Source organism: Lygodium microphyllum, unplaced genomic scaffold, assembly GCF_053477565.2.
Source record: "Lygodium microphyllum isolate KBCC unplaced genomic scaffold, Lygodium_microphyllum_v1.1.10 scaffold_40, whole genome shotgun sequence".
Taxonomy (NCBI): domain Eukaryota; kingdom Viridiplantae; phylum Streptophyta; class Polypodiopsida; order Schizaeales; family Lygodiaceae; genus Lygodium; species Lygodium microphyllum.
Genome location: NW_028229523.1, coordinates 1,166,146 through 1,192,925, shown reverse-complemented (window position 1 = coordinate 1,192,925; position 26,780 = coordinate 1,166,146). Strand labels below are relative to the sequence as shown.

Genomic DNA, 26,780 nt, shown 5'->3' with positions numbered 1-26,780 from the left:
GACTAGCAAAACTGAGACCTGGATGAGATATTGTTTCTAGGGGATTGGAAGATGGTTGTGCATGTACAAAATAGACATGATCAGACTAATTAGATGGCATCAACAAAAATGAGTACATGGCAACTCTTTCAAAATGCCTTCGATCTGATTGACTTGATCAACCACCTCACTCAATGAAACAAGCATCGGGGTTACTCCTTGAGAGTTTTCGTATAGACCACATTTACGCTTCTATGGGATGGTAGTGTGGCTAGGGAGTAGAGCATCGAGGTGACTCCTCTATTGCCCCTTGCCCCCCCTCTCCCCCCCCCCCCCCCCCCCACACACACACACACCCCAACTATGGTCAGGAACAATATCTGGATTGGAGGGAGCTAGTGCCACCTATTGTGAATGTTTGTGACAATCTTGATATTGATATTGGCTTTGGCCTTTGCCATGGGATTACTCAATCTCCTACAAGAGTTTGAGGGTTTTTTGGAAATTGATGAGAACGTTAGACTCCACAATTCAACAACGGCTGAAAGAAGTGGATTGTCCCTCCTTTGCATTTTCAAAAGAAAGCTTTGGAGACATAATGGGGATCGATGCTCTCTTTTCCAACTTTCTCTTGGACATTGTGGGATCGGAGCACATAATGGGAAATGATTATTATGATAGAGCTTTATTGTTTTTGGATTGCATGCCCACTTCTATTCTATTGTACAAGGTTGCTATTCTTGTGACCACCCTTTTTTTGAGGTAGAACTACACCATGTGGTTGGTTGCATGAAAAATAATGAATCCCTTGGGAAAGATGGCTTACTTGTTGAGTTTTTCCAAGAATATAGAGATATTTGTGGCACTCATCTAACGAGGATGGCAAATGAAGTATGTGGAAGTGGGGAGATGTCTAAAAGGGTAAATGCAAGAGTGATTAAGCTCATTCTTAAATCTATAAAGAGGATCCATTGCTAAGACTAGATGCAATCACTCTTCTAATATATGGCATATAAGGTTTTTGCCAAAGCTCTTGCTTTTAGAATCGAGTTTTTATTATTGGAAGTGGTCCATCCAATGCAATTCAAAGTCATGGTGCTATTCTCAATTTGGTACTCTTTATTGAGCATACTCTATCCTGGAATGAGAGGTTTGTTGTGGTTAATGTTTACCTTGATAAAGCCTATGATTGGATTATTTTGGATTTTATCCTTTTGGTCTTAGTCAAGGCTGGTTTCAATGCCAGCTTCTACAAAGTTGTGAATGCATTGTTTTCCAATACTTGGCTTATGTTTGTCTTAATGGATATTTCCAAAAGCCTTTCCCACTAAAACACTCACTAAGGCAAGAATGTCCTCTCACGTTGCTCCATTTTCCCTATTCTCATACCCACTACTTTGGAAAATGGATGTGTCGATTTGGAAATAGCTTAAAGGTCTCCCCCTTTACGATGGGTCGAGTTTTAGTGGGAAGATGTTTGCTGATAATAATATATTATTGCTAAAGAAGAAACTAAATTGGTGGCCTTGTTGAAGCTATTTGAGGACATTTGTGAAGTCTTTGGGTCTAAAGTAAGCATGGTTAAAACTAAGGTCCTAAAGCTTCATGTCAAGGAATGTGATGATGTATTAGAGAAATTTCACATGAAGGATATAGGTGCTGGGAGAGTGTTCAGGTACCTTGCTTAGCTAGTATACATTATTATACTTGAGAAGCAAAGATTTGACTGGTTCTTTGAGAAAATTGGTGGCAAGCTTACTCATTGGAATTCTCTATGTCCTGTACTTTTGGGGAGAGTTATTGTGATTTAGCATGTGTGTCAATAGATGACAATATTTATAGCCTCCATTTTTCCCTTGTGTAAGATTGCATGTTGTTGATTAGAGAGGCTCTTTCACGATTAGGCTTGGTTAGATGGGACCAATTGACTAAGTGTAGGGAGAGTGGTGACATGGGAATCCCTAAGTTCACCGACTATGCTTTAAACTTTGCAATAAAGTGGCTACGTAATTTGGAGTCCCCTCAACCTTGGGCCATCCTAGTAAGATTATGGGTTGAAACTGTCTGTATGCAGGTACCTTGGTGGGACCAGTTGATATGCATCTGCTTCCCTTGAAGTTCCCACAGTTGATGACTGCACATTCTAGAATTGAAGTTTGTTCAAAGGTTCTCTGTAAAGTAAAATGGGGAGGTCATTTTGGCACATTCGACTCAAGCCTAGCTTTATTTATATGGATATCTTTCTTCCACTTTACAATGGTCTCCAGGCTCAAATCATGCTTCAACCTTTGCAGTCAAGTTGCTATGTAATTTGAAGTCCCCTCAACATTGGGCCATCTTGCTAAGATCATGGATTGAATTGTTAGTATTTGCTAGTATGAAGGTACCTTGGTGGGATGAGCTGATGTGCATCCCCTTTGCTTGAAACTCCCATAATTGAAGGCAGCAAATTCTAGAATTGAAGCCTAGTTAGAATTTCTCTCTAAAGTAGAATGGGGAGGTCATTTTGACAAATTTGACTTAAGTCTACTTTATCTATTGATATAACCATATTTTGCTTCACAATGGTCCCTCACTAGTGTTTGTAAACACCAAACTGTTTAAAGCTCTACTTGAGAAAGGAGTTGGAGAATGGAAGGATTTGTGGGATTTTGGTAAATTGGAATAGCTTGCAGTGGAGGAGATCACTCAAAAGTTCTATTCGACATCTCACTTTGTCCATCTTCTCCTAATTTTATTTCTGAGTTCAATATGAAGTCTTACAAGCTTAATGGCATTCCTCTCTTGAAGGTGAAAATGAAGAGGCACCATGGCCTTCCCCATTGATTAGACTAGCACATAAGTTTTGGAAGAAGACGGATGGTAATTGGTTTGACAAGGCGATGAAAAAGCTTGCAAGAAAGCTTTGGCATGCTTCTCCTTTCCCAAGAATCAAAATTTTTTGTTGGAAAGTGACAATGAAGAAGGTGGCTATCAGAGATAGATTATGTAAGTGGGCCCTAGTTCCTTTGATATGTCTACTTTGCCACTGCAAAGAAGAACCAATCTACCATCTATTTTGGGATTGCAATTGTGTTATGCAAATTCGGAAGAAGGTATAGAGATGATTAGTTCCTATTGGGTTTCATGATGTAATAACTTGGAAATAAGCACTTTTCAGTATTAAAAGGTAGGATGTCCTTCATCTTTGTTCCATTTTGGGGTGTGATTAGGGGAGTGATTCTCCTAGTGATTTGGGAGGCTAGAAATAAAAAAGTTTTCAACTATGTGGCCTAGGTTGTAGTCAACCTCACGATAAGTTCAATAAGGTGTCCAATTAGTGTCTAAAGCCCTCGACATGTCTTAGAAAAGATAACTCAATGAAAGTTGTTTTGTTGAAACTAGCTAATACTATTGCTTGAGGTAGACTATGATGTAACAATCACTACTTTACTTTACTTTAATTCAATTGATTGCATTATTAGAAAAAAAGGGCAATTCCTCAAAGATTAGATTCCCCTTTGCATTCTTTGTCATTTATGATAGACTTGGCCCTTATCCAAAGTGGGGCAAGCATGTAAGGTGAGAGTAGTGACTTGTGTCTACTTAGAAACTTGATTCATTAGACCTTATAATATTTTTAAAAAGCATCATTAAACTTTAAAGTTTCCAACTATCTAGAATTCCAAGCTTTCAATGACTTGTGTCTACTTAGAAACTTGAATCATTAGACCTTGTGATATTTTAAAAAAAGCATTGTTCAACTTTAAAGTTTCCAACTATCTAGAATTCCGAGCTTTCAAGCTACTACAGTAATAAGGGGCCTTGCCAAATATCACAAGCCAGTATATTACATGCATAATACTTCTAATGGCACAATCAATCTATAGGTTGTACTATATGATACATAAGTTGCATAACTTATTAACTTGTAATTTATGAAATGCTATAGTAAAACTTGCAATAAATCTAAAATTTAAAAAATTGTGTTGGATGGGCATTTTTGACTTTCCCCCCCATTTCATCAAGACTCCCTTCACATTTTTGCATTCCTTTTAGGATGGATAATTTCTAACTTTGCCATTCCGAGAAATTTGAGGACTCATAGATGCCTTTCATTGAAACAAGTTTAAAGCCTTTGGATGGGTAAATGGCCATTCGATCTTAACTTGGAAATTTGCTCCTTAGTAATGCATGCAATGACATTGCCCAAATTGCAAGGTGGGTGTGCCCTTAGAAAATGGTGCTTAGCAAATATGTATCTATATTTGGGAGCATGCTTGGAATTCGAAAGATGCCATGATATTTTTCACTTTTAAATTTAATTTAATTTCATAGTTAAACTCTCAATGAGTGATATCTGTACTTAGAAATGCCATCTTATTAGGCCCAAAAATTTTAAAAGAATGGTTTTGAACAGTTGATGAAAAACTTTTTTCTCAGTAGGTAGCCGGTACAGATACATTAAAATGCAGTTTTTTGTTTGCACTCTAAATTAATAGCAAGCAAATTTTATTAGGTTCGAAAATATTGAAAATTTCAAAATTCAAATTTAATTTTAATCCAGAGTCAAAGACCATTAGAACTCCCAACACCAAACAAGTCGCGACATTTGTACTGTGGGTTAGGAAATGCCATCGACGCTGCTTTGGAGTGCAAGTGTGCCAGCTCCGGCTCTAGGGGCGCACAAGACGACGATGTCGAGTAGTAATGACTGTGGGTCGAAGCCCTTGGTAGACCGGGTGGTGATCGTGGGTGGTGGGCTGGGTGGACTCGCAGCTGCCCTTCAGCTCAGGAAAGCCGGAATTGATGCCCAGGTGAGAATGCGGATTAATAGTGCCTTGCATTGATGACAGTCTTGCGAGTCGGTGCAACTCATCCTTTCACCAGCGTGTGTGTTTCTTGCAGCGGCTAGTTTGGAATTGCTATCTTTTTTTCCAAGTCGGTGCAACTCATCCTTTCACCAGCGTGTGTGTTTCTTGCAACGGCCAGTTTGGAATTGCAAGTCGATAGTACTAAGCTCGCTCTTATGGGTTGAGAGGGTATCACTTGTTTCTGCCGGAGTATAATTCTGTAGGAGGGCTTAAGCTCCTTGCCGGTGAGCAATCTGGTTGTTAGTATCTTTACGGAAAGCATAATTAAGCTCCTAGCATCCATACGTCGACTTTATCACTCAACTCAGACTTGACTAGGCTACATCGCTTACCAGTCTCCTATGGATCATCCGAATGTAGAGGGAAAGTACCATAGCAACTGTGGCAGACTTCCGCACCTACAAAGGGAATCCTAAGATGATAAAAGAAAAGGAGGTACGAAAGCCCCCACGTGAGCCACCATATATTGAGAATGCTTTCACTCTTTTCTTTGATGATTCTTACAAGAGAAGACATAAGGAAGCTTTTGGAGGTCCATCATTGTAAGACTCATATGGAATATTGATAAAAAAGCAAGGATTTAAGCTGAATATGCAGAGTAACAATGAAGCGGACAATGCAATGTTTGAAGAAGTCTTAGAGGTGGTCCATGACATGTGGATCAAAGAGGTGAAGGGTGAGGGGATGCCTTCATAGTGCTGAAGCAAGTTTTTGGGATATAGTAGGTAAAGGATGTTAGACTAAGACATACTGACAAGAAGGATGTTACAAGCAAAGGCTCGGTGGCTGCAAAGGGCAGCATTTGTGCACATTCTATTGGTGCCTGCTACAATGAGTAGTGAGAAAACTGTCTGGCCGACAAATTGGAGTGTTCGTGAATTCGACGATTTGGGGTGTTCATGGTGGAATGCAACTTGAGGGTGGGCATGCAGCATGTCTGAATTGGGGCAACATGTTTGAAGATTGATTGAGGATAGGCATGTGGCACTCAACACTGATTCCCAGCTTTCGGTTCCTTCTTCTGTACCCATTTGGCATACTCATGGAAGGTTGTCCTTCGGAAGGTGAATTGGGATCCAACAGATGATAGATTACATGCTAATTCCTTGTAGATTGAATTGTTGGCTAAGTCTCGGCTGCTCTCTTGGGAAGGGAAATAAGATGATCGCTCTAAGTTCAATTGGATGGCATGTTTGGACTTGGTCTCTATTGCAGATGTGACTCTATTGGCTCATAGTGTGTCGATGCCTTTTTGCACAGCCAGATGTGTTTTGCAGATTCCTTGTGATATTGTGATTTATGGGGTAAGATCTCAATGTAGTTGCAAGATTGATAGCCTTTCACCATGATTCTTATCATCCTTGGCAAGATTGGAATCTGTGAATCAGCCAAATCTAGAGGGTGCTCTGGTTAGCTAGATATATCACCTTATGGTTAGAGATCACCGTTGGTTAGTGACCAAATCCAATGTTGTTTGGAGACTTCATAAAAGCAAGGCAACATGGAAATTGATTATTATGGAAGGGTGCCTAAATAAGACTCTAATCAAATGCAAAGTTTTTGAAAAGAGAATACCGATGGGTGGCGTATCCCTTGGCTTGGCTCTTTCCAGGCGCCGTATTTTGAATGGCAACTATTTCTTTTGTACTATGAGTGTGGAATCTTCCCACTATAGATTTATTTCATGCCCATTAGCCAGAAAGATTCCACTTTAATCCCCTTTGATTGGGTCTTTGGTAAGGCAAAATATCCCACTCTCATGCAGCCACATATGAAGATCTTGTTTCATTCTCTTAGGTTCTGGGGCTGTTGGCACAACTGGGTCACTCGTAACGCCTTCATCTTTGATTCTACCTTTGGAGTTCAAAGTCATATTGCTAAGCTCAAGGGTCTTATCGATTGGCAGCTGAACTTATTCAACATGGTGGCCTTCTCCCTAGCAAGGATTCGGTTTCCTATCATACGGCAATTTCTTTTGCTACTTTGCCGTGACTCTTGTATTTCTCATGTGATTAATATAATTACTCATTATGAAAAAAAAAAGATTTGATCTTTAGGGCAATGAACACAAACTTACAGCATACACATTATTCAATTCAGCAGAGGAAAATAATAATACAAAAAAGCTGAGAGATAGAGTGCTCTTGCACAAGAGATGACATAAGATTGGCCCTCAAGGTGAGCATCCCTTATGGTTTTTTTTTTAAAAATATTGAAGATCGGTCTTTACACCCACCCGTGTGATCAACTTAGCTATCACAGACCAACACTTTCTTTGCTAATGCTCGTGCTTGGCTCTTCAGTGGACCAGAATGGCTCAATTGCTATATCCTCAAATGCTCTCACCAACCTTAACCAATAAGCTTTGAATTTGTCACAACTATACACTCAAACCATTGCTATATCCTCAAATGCTCTCACCAACCTTGACCAACAATGCTCTTATCAACAACCTTGACCAACAAGCATACAAAGGTGCAATCACTCCAATATCGACCAACATGACATTGAACAATGCATCCATGGTCTCTCATTGATGCCATATTGTAATCAATGAGAAATTCATACTAATATCAATCTTAGATTGATACGAGTCACTGAATGAGGTGTCAGCCTTGATTGTCCAACAATCTCAAAGCTTTGCCCTAACCAATGCACCTTTAATTCACTATGAAATTGAAGTAATTCAAACTTATAAGTCTGTTGTGCATATATTCTAATCTCTACTATATATTTGTCTTGGGATTGGATGCTGACTTTATTTTTAAACATTTTGCAATGTTTGCCTTGAATCTTCAATGATTCGTCAATCTGAAACAAGGGGCAAATTGGGGGTTTTGTTGGAATGTCTTCACAAAGCAATTCCACACCCAAATGACTAATTTCTAAAAAACCCTAGCCAATGACTTGTTGTAAACAACAAACCCAGCTATGATCTTCTATAAGCCAAAATTTATAGAGCAAAGCCTAATTTCGATTTGCTATAAAACAAAGTTTGTACAACAAAAGAGAGAGAGAAAGGAGAAGATGGAGATTGATTCCTAGTTGTCTAGCACCTTGCGATAGCTCCCAAACTTGGGTTGCTGAAAATGAGAGAGAGAGAGTCCCGAATAGCCAAGACCAAGTTTCCAAATGAGTAACTTGTTGCTCCTTATTCAAATCCTATTAAGCTTAGGGATTGCTTTATAACTTAAGTGAGTTGCTTATTGGGGGAAACTTTTATTTAATCCAAATCTAAGGCGCAAACTTTCAATTCAATTAAAGTTTCACATTGCACATTGTTGCTTTTTCCTAGTCCTTGTATGGTATACCCTATATACTTGTCCATCACATGCCGCGGTGTCAAATTATTCCTTGCTAGTGCAATGTTCACCATGCTAATTGCTAGGGGTATCAATATGAGAGTTCATCTTAATTAAATCAACATAATTACTAGGGGTATCACATAATTACTAAAGGTAGTAAGAAATCAACAAACAAGCACTAGATAGAAGAAACGTCTAGGTGATACTTGGGGCAAATGTTATGAAATGGATGAAATAGAAAGGACAATGAAAACTCATAGGAAACGGAATTTTCGAGTAAAAATGCTAGGAAACGGTTGTTTCCAGTGACCGTATTGTGAGAGTGCAGTGAATGTGGAAGCGTATGGACAATGTTGAAAGACAATGAACACAAGAGAAGAGGGAGAGAGAAAAGAGATAGAAGAATGCATAAATCTGCAGTTAATGAATGCTGAAATGAAGAAGGCAGATATACAAATGGGTTGTTGAAGTATCTCCTTAAGCCGATCTCTCTTTGCATCACCTTGAATGACAAGTATGAAGGGCACATATGCAGCCGACTATAAATAGCTGAAAGTAATGCCCTAACATAAGTAGGGCGGCTAGCAAACACAAATTGGCCAAAAAAAGCTGTTGCCCAGCCAATAATTGCAACTGATTGCACATAAAATAATTCCTAATAATCACGACATGTTGCTGTATTGCCAAGTGGCACTACCCTTGCTAAGTAAAAGGTGGGTGCCTACATGTGGTGATTATTGAAAAATGCCCAAAACTGACAGGAAATGCATAATTGTGCTCAAGAGAATGGACTGTACCAATTAAAGCTTGAGAATGCTAATCCAGAGGATGACTAATCTCTAATAGCCCCTCTCAAATCTTGGATGTGGCATAAGGCTCAGGGATGTGGAGTGCTATCATAGAATAATGCGAGGAAGCGTCTTCATAAACAAATCTACTAGATTATTCTCTGTCTTGCAATATATCACCTCAAGAGTCTCATCCAAGAGCTTATCGAAATTGGTATTGTATCTCAATGTGGTTCGACCTAGTATGAAACACAGGGTTCCGTGCTAAAGCAATGCGATGAGGCTCTATACTCCGCCTCTCTAGAAGAAAGGGCAAATGTAGGCTGCTTATTGCTACTCCATGAGATAACACCTGCACCCAAAGTAAAGCAATATCGTATCATTGACCTCTGTTGGTCATTATCTCCGGCCCAATTTGAATCTGTCTAGCCTGTCAGAACCAAAGCTGAATCTCTAGTACTTGTTGCATAATGAATACCAAGATTGTGTTTCACCTCAGGAATTGCAAAATCCTCATAGTAGCCTTCCAATGAACCACCTTGGGTCCACTCATGAACCCTACAAGTAAACCTACAAGAAAGCACAAATCAACCTTGGTGTTATGAAGCCATATCAAGGACTCAATCAATTACTTGCAACCGTTGCCAATGAATTTGCATGGGTCGTAGTCTTTCAGTTTGGATCCATAGGAGTAGAAATGGCGTTGCATCCCTCCATCTCAAACATAGTTAAAAGCTCCTGCACATGCCGCTGTTAAGAGATGAAAGTCCCTCTCAAAGTTTGCAAAATCTCATGACCTAAAAAGAAATAGAGAAGGTGTCAGAGTGCAGTGATGCGGAAGCGTAGGACAAAGACTGAGAGAGAGTGAGCATAGAGAGAAGAGAGAGAGAAAAGGAGACGGTGTAAACGCAGAAAATCTGCGGTGTAGTATGCTGTGTAAGAGTGCAGAAATACACAAGGGGGTAGAGGAAATATCTGTGTATGTCTCCGACTTGATGACCTCGATCTCTGTCAGCCCGAGGACAGTCCGAGCACAGTCTGTCTCAGCCAATAGATCTCAAGATCAGAATCTGAAATAATGAATGCTGGAGTGTGCCATGAACTGGCTATAAATAGCCAAAAAATAGGAAATAACTGCACCAGGTCGGCTGCATAAAATGCAACTGATTGTAGTAAAAAAAACTGTCCGATTGCAGTAAATTGTTCAATAGCAGGTGCTGATATGGCACCTGCTAACGTGGCATTGCCATACTCACTGTCTAGGAAATGACTGGCTAACACCCCCTCTTAGATCCTGGACAGGTCAAAAGATTGAGGGATTTGGAATGCTACCGAAGAAGAACCTGGGGAAGCGCCTTCGTAAACAAATCTGCAAGATTATCCTCCATCTTGGAATACTTCACATCAACGGTCCCATCCAAAAGCTTCTCCTGAATGAAGTGATACTGGATCTCAATGTGCTTTGTCGAGGCATGGAATACAGGATTTCGTATCAACTCTCATTGTCCCATCGTTGAAGAGTAGGACGAGTCTCGGGGCAGCCAAGCTCCTCCAACAATCTCCGAAGGCACAAACTTTACATGTGGTGGAAGACGCAGCTCGATACTCCACCTTAGTAGAACATAGGGCTATCATGGGCTGCTTCTTGCTACTCCAAGAGATAACACTTGCACCCAAGGTAAAACGGTAGCCTGTAATAGACCGTCGGTGGTCCACATCGCCAGCCCAGTCCGAGTCACTCCAACCTGCAAAAACCAGATCTGAAGCATCTGAACCTACGGGATAAGAAATCCCTAAGTCAGAGTCCCCCCTCAAATACCGAAGAATCCTCAGGGCAGCCTGCCAATGCACTTGTTTGGGTTCAGTCATGTACCCTGCCAAAAGATCCACAGCAAAACAAAGATCAACACGAGTGTTGAGAAGCCAAATCAAGGATCCAATCAACTAACGTTAGCATGAAGCATCCATCACGGGAGAATCTGAGTGTGAAGTGGCCTTTCAATTCGGATCCATAGGAGTAGTAATGAGCCGATAAGTCTCCATCTCGAAAGTCACCAAGAGCTCCTCATTGTACCTCTACTGAGAGATGAAAAACCCCCTTTGAGACTGATAGATCTCGTGACCTAAGAAGAAATGAAGAAGCCCCAAATCCATCATCTCGAATGCCTGATGTAAAGCTTTCTTGGTCTCTCGGACCTTCTGTGCACGATCCCTTGTCAGAATCAAATCATCAACATATAACACAAACAACACACGACCAACCTCGGAAGTGTGTACATAAAGTTGCGGATCAGCCTTAGAGCGTCGATATCCCAACGTCAAGTGAAGAAACGAGTCAATCTTCTCGTTCCATGCACACAGACCCTGCTTGAGGCCAGACAAGGCCTTCTTCAACCTGTAAACTTTCCCATCTGAGGATCCAAAGCCAGGAGGCTACTCAACATAGATCTCCTCCTGCAAGTCACCATTAAGTAAGGCCGACTTCACATCCAATTGATAAACAGGCCATCTCCTATGGCTAGCCAAGGCAAGAACAGCTTGAATAGTCGCCATGCGAGCAGTGGGGGCAAAAGTATCATGCAAATCAATGCTTAGGCGTTGAGCAAAACCTTTAGCAACAAGGCGAGCCTTGTGCTTGTCCAAAGAACCATTGCTAAGATACTTGGTCTTGAAGACCCACTTGACACCAATCACCTTCTTGTGAGAGGGACAAGGCACAAGAGATCAAGTGCCATTCCTCTCAATAGCCTCCAACTCGGCTTCCATGGCCTTCCGCCAATAATCAGACTGCAAAGCCTCCTTCACTGAAGTGGGCTCATGATCTTGCATCACACGGGTCAGCAAACAATAGTTGGAGCAAACAAGCTCCGAAGAATGTGCTTGGGTCCTCCATGATCTCCGCGGTCCATTCTGCGGTTTCCACTTCTCAGGGACCCCCTTGATTGCTGAATTTCGGAGTGTGTCACGGGCCCAACGAGGAGGACAAACCTCTCCGCGTCGTTCTCTATCTGCTAAAGACTCAGGAACATCCACCAGCGAAAGCTCCTCGAGGGTTGCCGGTGGAAGAGAAGACTCTGAATCAGAAGAAGAATCTCCATCAAGAGGCTCTGGCTCCAGAGGAACTGTCTCGGAAGCGCAACTCTCCCCTGGATCTTCAAGGACAGGTGCTCCTCACCCCCCTCTGTGGTCGGAACTTCCACAAACCGCACATCTTGGCTCGTGTAGACATCTCGCTTGATGGGATCAAACAAACGATAACCTTGGGATTGGGAGCTATAGCCAACAAAAACCTGTCGTTGAGAAGCCGCCTTGAACTTATCATGCTATGTCTTCGGAATGTGCACATAAGCGTCACACCCAAAGATCTTGAAATAAGAGACATCAGGCTTAGTCTCGAAGTAAGCCTCAAAAGGTGTCATCCTGTCAAGGGCCGAAGTGGGAGATCGATTGAGGATGTGAACTGCGGTAGCCACTGCCTCGGCCCACAGAAACTGAGGTGTCTGTCTGTGCTCCATCATGATGCGTACCATCTTGATCACACTTTGGTTCTTCCGCTCCAAAATGCCATTCTCTTGGGGAGTGTTGGTGTTAGCAAACTCCTGGTGAATGCCCCTATCTGCACAAAAACGATCAAACTCATTAGACATAAATTCACCTCCCTTGTCTGAACGCAAGGTCTTCAATTGCCAGCTAGAATGGTTCTCCTCAAAGAGAAGCCAATTCTTGAAGTGAGAGAAAGCCTTTGACTTCAAAGTCAAGAAATAGGCCCAAGTCGTCCTGCTGTAGTCATCTACGATCAACATGAAGTACAAGCTCCCCTTCAGGGACTCCGTTCTCATCGGACCACAAAGATCCGTAGATACAAGCTCCATGGGTGAAGTAGACCACCTAGAAGCTTTGTTGGGAATCGCATCCCGATGCAGTTTCCCACGAATGCAGAAGACACATGGCTGATGGCTCACCACTATGTCCGGCAATCCTCAGACAAACGACCCTCGCGATGCCTTCCGAAGGTACTCGTAGTTCAGGTGGCCAAACCGAGCATGCGAGAGCTCGGACTGTGCCTGAGAAGTAAGAAGAAGAGAAGTAAGAGCTGAAGAAGACTTCAATTTGTAGACGCCATTCTCCTCATACCCTGCAGAGAGAACCTTCCTCGATCCACGATCAAGGACTCGAACAGTATCATTGTCAAACTCCACCAAGAGGCCAATAGCACAAATCTTATGGACCGAAAGTAAATGATACCCCAAACCTGGCACATGCAACACCTCAGAAGTGTGGGTACCACCATGTCCATCTGGAATAGGCTGCATCTCACCCCGCGCAGCAATAGACACAGAAGAGCTGTCTCTAATGAGAATCCGCCCACGCGAAGGTTGCAAATGGGCAACACCAACGGAAGGAGTCATGTGCCGTGAGGCACCACTGTCCACAATCCACTCTCGAGCCTGGGGAGTTGTCATCGCAACATCAGAAGTCTTCGGTGTAGAGTCCTCAATGACTGCTAAGTGTAGAAAAGCAGCGGATGAGGGTGCAGCCACTGCTCCAGAATCCTTCGTGTCCTTCTTCTCGGTATTCTTTTTGTCTTTGTCTGCAATCCTTCTTTCAGTGACCTGTCTTTCCACAAATATAGCAAATCCATTCCTTCTTGTTCTTCTTGGATTTGTTGTCCTCCTCCTCCTCCTTTTGGTCCTTCCCCTTCTTCTGAGAGGCTTGACCAACCAATGCCTCCGATTTGGAAGCATTCTGTCTCTTCAGTTGTTTCTTCTTGTCCAAGACCATAGGAATGAACTCTTCCCACCGAAGAGTCGACTCCCGCCCTGATGCAATAAGAGCCGAATAAAAGGTAACGAATCGTGGCGGCAACTGAGATAGTAAAGTGATTGCCATGTCTTCGGAGAAAATAGGTTTCCCCGCATTTTGAACCTGCATCTGAAGCTGTCGAAGCTTGTTGATGTGTTCCCGAAGCGAAGAAGACTTACTCACGGACACAGTCCGCATATGCACATCCAAAGAAACCCTCTTCATCGGGGCCATCTGGTTGTACATCTGGTCGAGCTCCAGCCATATCTCACGAGGCACTGTTAAGTGCTCGATGTGAGCTATCACAACTAGGTAAAAGACAGAAACAAAAAAGATTGAATCTTGGCATTCAGTTTGTCCCAATGAGACTGGGGCTTGGTTAACTCTGCACGAGCATTGGAAGAGAGTTTGGACTCATCCCTCACCGAGGGCCTGTTAATCATCATCCGCCATATGCGGTAATTGTCACCATCAAGCTTTTGATTTGATGGAAGAGCCGGTAGGACATGAAGCTTTCTGTCCATGATCGCCTGGAACTCCAAATCAGTCTCTGTAGACATGTTAACCTGCAATACCTACACGAATGCAAAATCAGTCCCCCTCGGATTGTGAAAACGTAGCCTTTTAGGGCTGGTTCCTCCGCTGCCCAAACCTTCTTCACCCGTTGGAGGTGATGAAAAGGTAAAATCTGCAATGGAAGGCCTCAAACGCAGCCTTCCTCCCCTTCGAACAGCAATAACCTGCAGCAAATTCACTGATTAGACTCTTTTCCCGCACGCCCACACTCGCTTCAGCCTTGATCCGATGCGTAGCCCTCCCGTTCGCCCTCGAATCCTGGAAAACGCAGCCTTGTGTCGCGCTGAAATCTTCTCTTCGGATAGGTTCATCCCTCAGTCAGTCCATCTTCACCGCTCTGATACCATGTCAGAGTGCAGCGATGCGGAAGTGTAGGACAAAGACTAAGAGAGAGTGAACACAGAGAGGAGAGAGAGAAAAGGAGTGTAAATGTAGAAAATCTGCAGTGTAGTATGCTGTATAAGAGTGCAGAAATACACAAGGGGGCAAAGGAAATATCTGCGTATGTGTCCGACTTGATGACCTCGATCTCCGTCAGCTCGAGCACAGTCTGTCTCAGCCAACAAATCTCAAGATCAGTATCTGAAATAATGAATGCTGGAGTGTGCCAGGAACTGGCTATAAATAGCCAAAAAATAGGAAATAACTGGACCAGGTCGGCAGCCGACTGTAGCAAAAAAGTTGTCTGACTGCAGGTGCTGACGTGGTGCCTGCTGACGTGACATTGCCGTACTCAGTGTCCAGGAAATGACTGGCTAACAGAAGGTTCATATCCGTCATCTCAAACACCATTGTAGTGCCTTCTTCATCTGCTTGACCTTTTGGACATAGTCACCTGTCAAAATGAGATCATTCACATAAAGCACGAACAATGCATGTTCTCTAACGAAGGTATGTACATGCAATTGGGGATGAGAAGAGAAACTATTCTCTCTTGTCCACATCCATTCCCAATGGATATCTCAGTTCGAGTTTGTTGTCCATTAGTAGGTGCTTACATCCAGTCCTCCATCAGCCATTGATGGCTGTCTTCAACCCTCCAGGTCTATGTTTACTATTGGCGATTGCCAATCAGCCATCAGCTGAAAATTCCAAGCCTTATCCTCTTACTTGGCGCCCATCAAACTGCTCCATTTTCACTGGTGCATGCATCTCGAGCGTGCAGTTACTGATCAGTAGCTCTTGCATGCTTGCCACACATCATTTGTAGTTACGTTTGCAATTTCACTAGTTGTCTTCGTCATCTAAACTGTATTCAAGCTACTGCCCATTCTTTCGAGCTGTCCTAGACATGTTTTGGCCTAATCTAGACTCTTCAGATTTGCGTTTGCTGCTGCCATATATAAAGAAATACTCCAAGATAGAAACACAAATACAAATGTACAACAAAGCACAAACTAAACAAAACACAGTTAGGGTTAGGGTAACTCAAAGATAATGAACACGATGAAGAGTCTGAAATGAATGAATTTGAATAATACAATGCTCATGCAATGAATGAATAGTATATCTTGAACTCTCATGCGTCGAGGACCGATGTAGAGATGATGAGTTGGAGAGTGTCATACTCCAACGGATCCTAAAAAGCAGTAAGGCAGTCTCCAAATACGTCTAGCAATAGCAAAAAGAGCACTAGAGATGTCAGTGGATCAGTGTCAAATAGACAGAGGAGAGAGAAAAGTAGCAAACACAATGTCTGGAGGTGGGCAACAGTGTGGACGGTAGCTGTAGGGTCAAAATGCAGTAGTGTGAGTGACGTGGAGTGCAGGGCAGTAGCTGGATGGTCCAAATGCAGCCAAGGAGAGGTCACCAGGTGCCCATGGATGTGCCGATCAGAAAAACGCAGCTTAGGGCCGGTTGCTAGGTGCAAATGCAGTAGGGTGAGGGGCTTCATTAGTTGGTGAAGGCAATATGGGGTGCGGACATGGAGGTGAAGGCTGGAAAGTGACATTAGATGGATGTAGACAGCGTGGGGCGGCTTATAGAAAGTTTGGGCCTCCCAAAATTAGGTTTTGCATATGGGACATTGAAACTCTCTCGAATCATTTCCGCTTTAGAAAAATGCTTAGAATTCATTAATTAAGTTGAGTTTTGGGTTGTTTAATGAAAGCTAATGGTAATTTAGCTTAACACCTCTCTTAGGCCTAAAACTAGAATAGAAAGGGATAGTAAACAAGCTCGAGGCTCGAGCCCTTTTTCTTGTCTTTTCCCTAAGGTGTCCAACCCAAAGCACCCAAGGCATTGGGCAAAGGGTGCATGTTGATTCCCTAGTGACCTACCAAGACTATAGAGGTGATGGTTATCTTACCAAGGGAGCCCAAGTATTCGCCCTAGAGAGGATTGACCATGATACAAAGGGTGCTCATTGGTTGCCCATTGGTCTATTAAGTCCTGCAAAGGCGGATAGAAAAATAGTGGACTTTGTTTTTGTTTTTGTTTTCTTTGTTTTGAGGGCTTTTGTTTTGTTTTCAAAAGATTTAGCATTAAGTGAGTCTTAAAAAAGAGTTTTTAGTCAATTGAGTAATAGTGTCCCAAGGGGAGATAGGGATGGTGAGCCCCAAGACCTTCATAAAACAAACATATCCCAACCACTATAGGGTGTCGATAACGAAGGAAAGAGGCTAACTATGGGAAGCATCTATGGTGAGTATGTGGAGAGGCAAAAAAGCATTGCGGAAAGCAAGCTAGACAAGCTAAGCAAGCAAGGGAGATTGCCATATACAATTCCACGAATATGGTGCATTTAGAGTCGACCACTCCAAAGATTGAAAAAGGATAAATGTGCATAGATGCACGTTTAGACGAACATAATGCTAGGGTTGGCACAAAGGAAATTTGTGGAGAAATTTGTGAAGAAATTTGTGGAGTAGGTGCTAGGGTTGGCACAAAGGAAACACAAAGTGTACGACCACGACAGAAACATAATGATATAGACACAGATGTGTTAAATTCAAACCCTAAAAGAAAAACTCAAAAACTCAAACAAAACTGCACATGAATGAAGAGTGTACAAAGTGCCCAAGGGCAAAACAGTAGTGTCGGAGAGTGACGTCCACTGGAGATGGATCTCGAGGGTTGTGATTATGAGTTAGAGTATTGAAGGAGAGGAAGTTGCAAAACGATGATGAGAGATGTTGCTAGAGAACCAAACGTAAGCAGTGATGATGTAGAAGGACCTAGGTGGCACTAGAAGGCTGTAAATGCGACAAACAGAGGATTGCCTGATGGAGGAAGAGTGCTGAACACTGTCGCTTGGGTAGCAGGATACCAAACACAGGTAGGCATAGTGACACACAGAGGAAGGAGACTGATTAGCCACCCGATGTGTGGGAAGCAACATGCCAAATACAAGCAGTTGGAGGAGGTGAGGATGCTAGCGATGGCTGATCAGCACCAAACGCTGTTGAGAAACCCTTCACCCTTCACTCGCAGTTTGCGTTTTTGCGTTTCTGTGTTTTGCGTTTAGGGTTTGCGTTTAGGGCTTGTAGCCCCAAAAAGGGGCGCCATCCTAGACTGACTGTGCCTATTTATAGGCCACTCTCTCATTCATTCCTCATGGCTGATTCATTCAGTCCATCACCTCTTCTCTCCAGCCTCTCCACTACCCTCACACCCCTTCAGGAGGACATTGCGGTTCGTGGTTCGTGGTTGTCTTCATCATCTTCCTTGTGCTATGACACCCTTGTTCCCTTGTATCACATTCACTCCATGATTCAGAACTTCATCATTCCATTCATCAGAGTTTCTTCTCTCTTCCCTTCTCTTTTCCATGTTTGTCGAGTTCACTCTGTGTTCCTCCCCGCAAACCCTACTGTCTTGCTGGTATGTCATCTTTTGACATGGTATCAGAGCTAGATCTGCTCACCTAGCAGCGAAGATCTTTCATTTCAGTGAAGGCAAAGACCGGTGGCGGATTCGGCATCCACTTCTCTTCTTCTTCCGCTGCATGAAAATCTCGTTTTTGCAGGTTTCAGGTGTTTTCACCTTGCTGCCCACACCCCTTTGGCAGAGGACATCACAGTCTCAGCTGTCCCTTGATGTCATCTACAGTCTGGCGCCTGTTTTCAGCCTTTCACCCGCAGTTTGCAGCTGTTCATAGCAAAACGATTGTTGCTGATCACTCTCCATTCAGAAAACAATCTCGTTTTTGCAGATTTCAGGTATTTCAGCTTGGTGCCCACACTCCAAACACAGAGAACATTGCGATCCAAGCTGGCCATTGCTGTCTACAATAGTCTGGCGCCTGTTTCCAGCCTATCACACTGTTCGGAGCTGATTTCAACATATTGACTGTTGCTGCTGTTTTTTTTTGCGTTTTTAGTCTTTCTCTCTCCTGCAGGTTGTCCTGCTTGCGTTTTTAGTTTTTCTCACTTGCTGCCTTTGTTTTAAGTCTTTCTCTTTCCTCACCTACGTTTTTTTACTTATTGCAACCTCTTACTGTTGCTATCATATCCTCCTCCCACTGGCAGCTCACTTCCAACCCTTCCACTACCCTCCCACTCCTTGAGGCAAACATTGCAGTTCGTGCTTCACACTGCCCTCATACCCCTTGAGGCGGACATTGTAGTTCGTGGTTCATGGTGGCTGATCTCTTCCTTCTTCAGCAAGGCATACTGGTATCCATGGCTTCTTTACCAACAGATGTCCAAACTATTGGGTGCTCCTACTGTGGCATCGTCGGACACACCACCAATGCTTGCCGACTTCGACTCTTGCTCCCCACCCCCCCTGAGTATATTTGTCTTCCACCAGGCACTCTTTGTGCCACCTCTCCTTTTTGGGCCACAGAGATCATTCTGGATCAGCTATTAGAGTACTATGCTCAAGGCAATAAGACGTACTAATGCGCACTAAGTCCTTTCGAGCACATGGAGGATCGATTGGTGCTACGACCTCCTGGAGATCGTTGCAATGCCAGTGGCAATCTTCTCCCACTTATTTTCAGGTACAATTGCTTCCATGACCTATAGATCTGTAGTCCATCCATCGAGAGACAGTGATTGTTTGATATCGTCTCCTCATTAGTCTGCTCCTTCGAGAGACAGTGGTTGCTTGACTCCTTTCTCTTCTTCGGCTACCCAGTCTGCTCCACTGAGAGACAGTGACTGTTGCCCACCTCTTGCTCATTCTGAGCCCCACCCTTCCCCACCCTCGACTACTCAGGTTTGAGAGGCTACCTCTGGGAGCTCTTCGGCACCCCAGATACCTTCTTCAATACGATTGGTGGCACTTCCTTCGTCATTAGACATTTTGGAGTCTGTGATCCATGAGTTTTTGGATTCCCTATCTACTTCAGAGGGGGGGTTTAGAGGGGGATGTTATTTCTTTGCCCTCAGTGGGGGCATCTACTTCTTCTTCGACTTCAGTGGGGGCCCCTTCACCGCCCACCTCAGAGGGGGAATCTACTCCACATGAAGCTCTTCACCCATCCTCTACTTTCTTGGGGTGGTTGTCTTCGACCAATCATCTCTTCTACTGATACCCAGGATCTTCAGGTACCACCTAGATCGGGACCTTGGAGGTTCAGCCGCGACTTGGTGACGAGGCCTTCGTATTCCTTCTAGCATGGATGCACGGAGCTAGTGGCTTCTCTCCCGAGGTTGAGTTTCGGGTTCTCCAGTTCACTGTGTCTACTGTTCTTTACGGCCGGTTCCCTTTCAGGTGGAAATCTTGGATCTTAGGGATCCTCTACCTCCTAGGCATTGCATGATTTCATCATCTTTGTACTAGGGCGCTTGGGCAAGTGAACAATTTCCCCACGAGGGACATTGCCCAAGTGGCACCTGTTGTATGAGCATTCTTCAGCATGTAGCATTGCATCTCCACCTCACTCTTCTCTTGTTTCCCCTTTTGGGCCTGAGAGGGGTTGTTGAGAAACCCTTCACCCTTCACCCGCGTTTTGCGTTTTTGCGTTTAGGATTTGCAGCCCCAAAAAGGGGCGCCATCCTAGACTGTCTGTGCCTATTTATAGGCCACTCTCTCATTCATTCCTCACGACTGATTCATTTAGTCCGTCACCTCTCCTCTCCAGCCTCTCCACTACCCTCACACCCCTTCAGGAGGACATTGTGGTTCGTGGTTTGTGGCTGTCTTCATCGTCTTCCTTGTGCTACGGCACCCTTGTTCCCTTGTATCACATTCACTCCATGATTCAGAACTTCATCATTCCATTCATCAGAGTTTCTTCTCTCTTCTCTTCTCTTCTCTTCTCCATGTTTGCCAAGTTCACTCCGTGTTCCTCCCTGCAAACCCTACTGTCTTGCTGGTACATCATCTTTTGACAAATGCAACAAATGAAGACATCTAGGTAGTTGGTGGCAACTCCAAGGGGAGTCGTCAGCAGCTAGGGTAGCAGAAAGTAGAGTGGCAATAGTCGTGAAGGTTGGATAGCCATGTGGAAGGAGACTAATGGCTGAAATCTGCACACAAGGGTTAAAAACCTGCACAAAGGGATGAAGATTGAATGGGGGAAGATTGTGTGGATGTGCCCTCCCAAATTAGGGTTTCACAAAAAACTTTCTCAAATTGTGTCATGTTATAGGGTTTTTCATCAAATAAGCATGCTTTGGGGCTGTTTGAGAGGCTATTCAGCTTAACACCCCCTCTTAGGCCCAAAGCAAGGCTAGAAAGGAAGGCCAACCCACTTGACTTTCAGATCATCCTCTTTCTTAATGGAAAACTCTTGAAGCTCAAAATCGAGATTGATATGTCGACTGTGATCACTTGCCGCATAGCGGTCTATGAGACGACTCCAATGTTCAGATGCAAGGGGAAAATGCTGTAACCGAGAGTGAAACTCATGAAGCAACCCTTACATTAACTCAACATTGGCTGTGGCATTGTGAGCTCTCCATTGACGCCGGATAGATGTGATCATGGTGAGCTAATGAAGGGTTTGGCATAGGCTCCAGACCATGACAAGGTTCCAAAGTTCCTAAGATTCAAGCATTTGTTGCATGAAGTTTGACCAAGTGGTGCAATTCGACTTGTTAAAAGGAGCCTTACCAAAAAATGCATTCTTGGTTGTTGCAATGGGAGTGGTAGTGCTAGGAGATAGATAAGGTTTGTAATGAGGGTAGGGTGGACAGGTGGGGGAGTGGAGAACACTTGGGAACTAATCCCATAGTGCCCACCATGCATGTAGAAAGTGTGCATAGTGGATCTGAAGGTGGGCATGGATTGACTAGGCATGGGCATGGTAACCGCATGAGAAGCCCATGGTGGAGGGATAGGGACATGTGGAGTAGAGGATGGGAATCCCTGTGTAAGCGTGGCCCATGGAAAGTATGATGAGGCACCATAAGCAAAGGATGGAAATCCCTGTGTCTGAGAGGTCAAAAGGATGTGTGCGACTAGGGGTAGTGAGGGGGATGCCCATCATAGTTGTTCCAATGGGAAATGATGTGCTCACTTGTGGAAAGGTGGGGGAATTGTGTTAAAGGGTAGTGAGGGGGATGCCCATCATAGCTGTTCCAATGGGAAATAATGTACTCACTTGCGGAAAGGTGGAGGGAATTGTGTTAAATGGTGGCATTGTTGGTAATGGAGCCCCATGGTGCTAAGTGGCTTGAGGGTAAGTGGAGGGTATAGTGTTAAAGGGTGGCATTCCTTGTAATGATGCATTGTTGATATAAAGTGGTAGAAAAGTGTGAATATGGAACAAAGAATGAAAATGTGCTAGGAGCGGAAACGAAGGTTCCAACTCCCAATGTAGGGGATCCAGACATGGAGTGTAATCCAAGGTTTTGGAATGAAGAAGAGAGGAAATCGAGATGTGAGCTAGAAGAAGGTGGAATGGGAGGGATTTGAGGAGAGTGGCTTACGTGCTGAAATAAAATAAAAGATGTAGATATATCTAATGAAGGATGTCTACGTTGAGAACCCCCTCTGCTGAAGTTTACATACAGAAAATCATTCGGACCTTGCACACCAAAAGGAGAAACAGGAGAGGGTTTTGATTCATATGACTCAAGGTTTGTATGAACTTGACACTGGGCCTCGTTGAGATGAAGAAGATGGGTCACCAGTTGTCTCAAATGTTGTATGTTCTCCATGATTGGAGAGGTGGTCAGCCTTACCAACTGGTCCAGATTTAGTAGCAAAGTTGGTAAGAGGGGTGTAAGTTCAACTATATGTGATGCACAAGTACTTTTGACACTCCTCTGACATGAGACTGAATTTTGGAACATGAGAAAAAAAAGAAGGTGAAGGTGAAGGTGTTAGAAGTGGTGCATCAATGGAAGCATATAAGTGCTGAAATAAACTGTTGAACATAGGACAGAAGAGAGAGAAAATAGAACACTGCAGAAAAAGAGAACTCAGAGATGTGCTTGGGAGATGGAATCCATATACCAAACACGAGAATGATGCATACAATAATGAGTCACTAGCTGCATGGGCATCGGCACTGGCTCCTCTCTCCAAGAGGAAGACCAGGTGAATAATGATTTTTGAATGAGGTGGAGGAGTTACAGACTTAACATGACAAAAACATGGGAGCACTAAATGCTGTTCGGCCAGCATTAAGGCAGCAATAAATGCCAATCTGCGTGGAAAATGCCTGCAAAAGAAATGCCTTGTCAAAAGATGACGTACCAGCGAGACAGTAGGGTTTGCGGGGAGGAACACGGAGTGAACTCGACAAACATGGAGACGATAAGAGAAGAGAGAAGAAACTCTGATGAATGGAATGATGAAGTTTTGAATCATGGAGTGAATGTGATACAAGGGAACAAGGGTGCCGTAGCACAAGGAAGATGATGAAGACAGCCACGAACCACGAACCGCAATGTCCTCCTGAAGGGGTGTGAGGGTAGTGGAGAGGCTGGAGAGAAGAGGTGACGGACTGAATGAATAAGCTGCGAGGAATGAACGAGAGAGTGGCCTATAAATAGGCACAGTCAGTCTAGGATGGCGCCCCTTTTTGGGGCTGCAAACCCTAAACGCAAAACATAGAAACACAAAAACGCAAACTGCGGGTGAAGGGTTTCTCAACAGCCTAAAATATAGACTAAAATGCCCAGCCCATCTAGTGTGCACAGACTCACACATGAGTTGACAAATACTTTGCTAACACCCTCTCTTAGATCATGGGTGATCTGATACAATACAATGATAATGACGCATCACAGTCCATACAACATAGAATTACTATAGTAGAACCATGGATACCCAAGTAGTGGGTGATCTAGCCACTACCAAGATGCCTTGGAGAGAACCTAATGTCAATGTCGATTGTACCAGCTCTTGAAAATAGAGAAGAGTCATAATAGATCTTTGTGTCTATTAATAATGTCTCATAGTAGCATACAAGACTATCCTATTAAAAATGCCTCTGAACATATGTGACCATGGATTTCCCTCCTTTGGCTAAGACTGCCAAAGTGTCCCGTTATGTGAGCTCAGACCAGGAGCCAATCTTGCGCTCTGTCAAATAATCAGCTCATCATGAACGTGAATGTCAATCTTAGCTCCGGGATTTGAACCTGCTAGACTTCGATCGATGTGTCAAGGACATCCCTCTCTAGAACCTATACACCTATATACTTGTATAGATGAGGCTCGGCTGCCCCATCTTACCACCCTACTTGAGGCATTGCTGTAATTTGGAAATCTTAAAATCTATGAAAAGGCTAACCAAAAACGTCTCATGACACGAGCGGATGACAGCCATGTAGCACATGTACGATCATCAAACAATGCTTTACTATCTTCTCACATAGCTTTATTGCTTGTGTTGCTTCGGGGTCTTTTGGAGAGGAGGGAAAAGTAGCTCACTTAGGGTTTATCAAGCCCTCATTTTTATGTGTTGCCAACCTAGTCACACTCCCTCTCTGGCACTAGAGAGTTGTGAGGGTTGACCGCGTCGCCTCCAGTAGAAAGCAGTAGAGGAAGGGGCAATCAAGCTCTTCCCTCAGTGTGAGGAAGTGGACCGCTTCCATTTCTTGGATTTTGCCTTGGTTGGAGGATTGAAGTTAGGATTTGAGGAAGAGGGGGACTCGTCGGAGGAGTTTGCATCCCGCTTCTTCTTCTTCTCTTACTTCTTCTGTGAGGTTGCTAACTCCTTGCAGTCCTTCCGTAAGTGTCCCTCTTTACCACAGTGATAACATTGGGCCTTTGACTTCTTATTCATGTCACCCCTCTTTGAAGCTGTAAAGGCCTCATTAGAACCTCCGTAAAACGAAATGAAAGCCTCCCCTGTAAACACAAAGATGCCTCATGCTCAAGCAACATCGAGGACATATGTGTAAAGCTTATAGGTGTAGATGATGTCTACGTCCGCAAGGCATTGGCTACTCCATCAAACTCTAGGGGAAGCGTGTAGAGTACCGTTCCCATGAGATGTGCCTCTGCAAGGGTAGACCGCATGTGTCAAAGTTGGTCTTGTACTTGTGTAACATGGAGCAAAAATGACGAAATGGTGTCCTTTGGCTCAAACTTCATCTGTTGAAGTTATCCATAAAGGGTCATAGTACGCATGGGGGAAGGTGCCTCGCATAACATCAGAAGATTCGACTATACTTTGGAAGATGTCTTGTAGGAGGTAATTGTTGGTAGAATGTATTTCGAAATACATCGAAGCATTGCAGAATATGCACGGGCATCGTCCAAATCCCATGTAAGCACATCTTTCTAATCGTTGTCTGCATCAAAATCTTAAGGAAGAGGAAAAGGATGTTGAGTCCGAGAAATAGCTCCACATACAATGTACCGAATCCGCTTCTACACAAATTAGGCTTTCATCACAGCACTCCATGCAAGATAGTCCTGTCCATGTACTTATCATTTGTAGAAGTGTAGGGAGGAGCCATCTGAAGAGGAGAACAAGAGAAGATAGAGGATAGAGGGCATATGGAGAGGGAATATAGCCAAACTAACAGCAAAGACTTCTCAAAATGAGAGTTTATAGGCAGTGTAACAAAAATTCTGATAAGAAATGAAGGCCAACTGCTGCAAAATATGTAGTCATAATCTGCCAAAAACAGCAAAAACGGCTTGCACGAACAGTTGCACAGCCACGGTTTGGGGTAGAAAATGTAAAATGCAGGATGGTTGAGCATTTAATGCAGCAAACTGATGATTGTATGCTGGAATCCAGGCGTAGGCTGAAAACAGAGGTTGTTGGTTTGAAAAACGTAGGCTTTATCAAGAGGGGAAAGAAAGACGTGCAATCAGCAAAAAAGTCGTAGTAGAAACCTAGATCTTACAATCTGATACCATGTTAGAAGTGGTGCAACAATGGAAGCGTAGCTTGAAGAATGATGATGACTTAATGGGTAGGAGGAGGAGCCACAAACTAAATAGGACAAAAATATGGGAGCAATAATGTTGGCCGATTGGCAGCAATAAATGCCAACCTGCACGGAAAATGCCCATAGAAAAAATGCCTAAAATACAGACAAATGCCCAGCCCATCTGGCATGCATAGAGTGACACATGAGTTGACAAATACTTTGTTAAGAGAAGATGGGGTGTCGTCTTTCTTACCGAGCTCGTAATACCTCCTCAGGGCCTCTAGTGATGGAGAAGCCTGATAAGACATCATGGAGTCTCGAGAAGAAGGTGACTGAGACATTGTGATTCGGTTACGAGTCGTTCATGTGCCTCACACAAAAGCTAGCACTTCACAATATCCACAGGATACTCTTAAGAAGAGCACCGACTCTGATACCATGTGAAGAAAAAAGTGAAGTAGCTGCTAGGGTTTGCATTGAGGAAACACAGATTGTGTGACCACGACAAACGTGCAAAACTCAAACTCTAAAAGCAAAATTCAAAACTCAAACATAGAAAACACAAATAGAGTGAGAGAAAAAGAGAATAGCTCTGAAATGAATGAAGTGTGTACAAAGTGCTCGTGTAGTATTAGACGGTGACATCCATTGGATGATGAAAAAGGACCGAGATGGCACAAGAAGGCTGCAAATGCAGTAGATAGAGGGTCGCTTGATGGAGGAAGGGTGCTCAACACTTGTTGTTTGGGCAACAAGATGCCAAATGTAAGTTGGCACAACGATGCAGAGGAAGGAGACTAATCAGTCACTTGATGCCTTGGAAGTTGGTAGTGGGATGCCAAATGCAAGCAGCTGGAGGAGGTGAGGATGCTGGCAATGGTTGATCAATACCAAATGGAGCAAGGGGAACACCTCCAAGCAATGGGTAGTAGCTCTAGGGGTAGTTGCTAGTAGCTAGGGCAGGAGAAGGTGGAGTGGCAGTAGTTGTGAAGGGTGGACAGCCATGTGGAGGGAGACTGATGGCTGAAATCTACACACAAGGGTTAGAGACATGCACAAAGGGAGGAAGACTAAATGGAATCAGCCTATCTATTTATAGATATGGATGGACCCTCCCAAATCAGGGTTTCACTCGAACCATGCCCCGTTTTAGGTTTTCATTAAATAAGCACATTTTGGGTCTGTTTAAGAGGCTAATCAGTATGTAATGCATTTTTTAGCTCAACAAGGTGTACCCAAGAC

General features: G+C 43.6%; 1 protein-coding gene across 2 annotated transcripts in view; it reads left to right on the top strand.

Annotated features, from left to right (window-relative positions):
• The first annotated feature begins 4,568 nt into the window (after positions 1 to 4,568).
• Positions 4,569 to 26,780, top strand: part of LOC148009099 (uncharacterized) — a 240,525-nt gene continuing 218,313 nt past the window's right edge. For both annotated transcript variants that reach the window (XM_087673820.1, XM_087673822.1), the window contains exon 1: positions 4,569 to 4,775. In XM_087673820.1, coding sequence (XP_087529946.1) covers positions 4,590 to 4,775 — 186 coding nt within the window. In that variant the 5' untranslated portion in view covers positions 4,569 to 4,589. The remainder of the gene's footprint in view (positions 4,776 to 26,780) is intronic.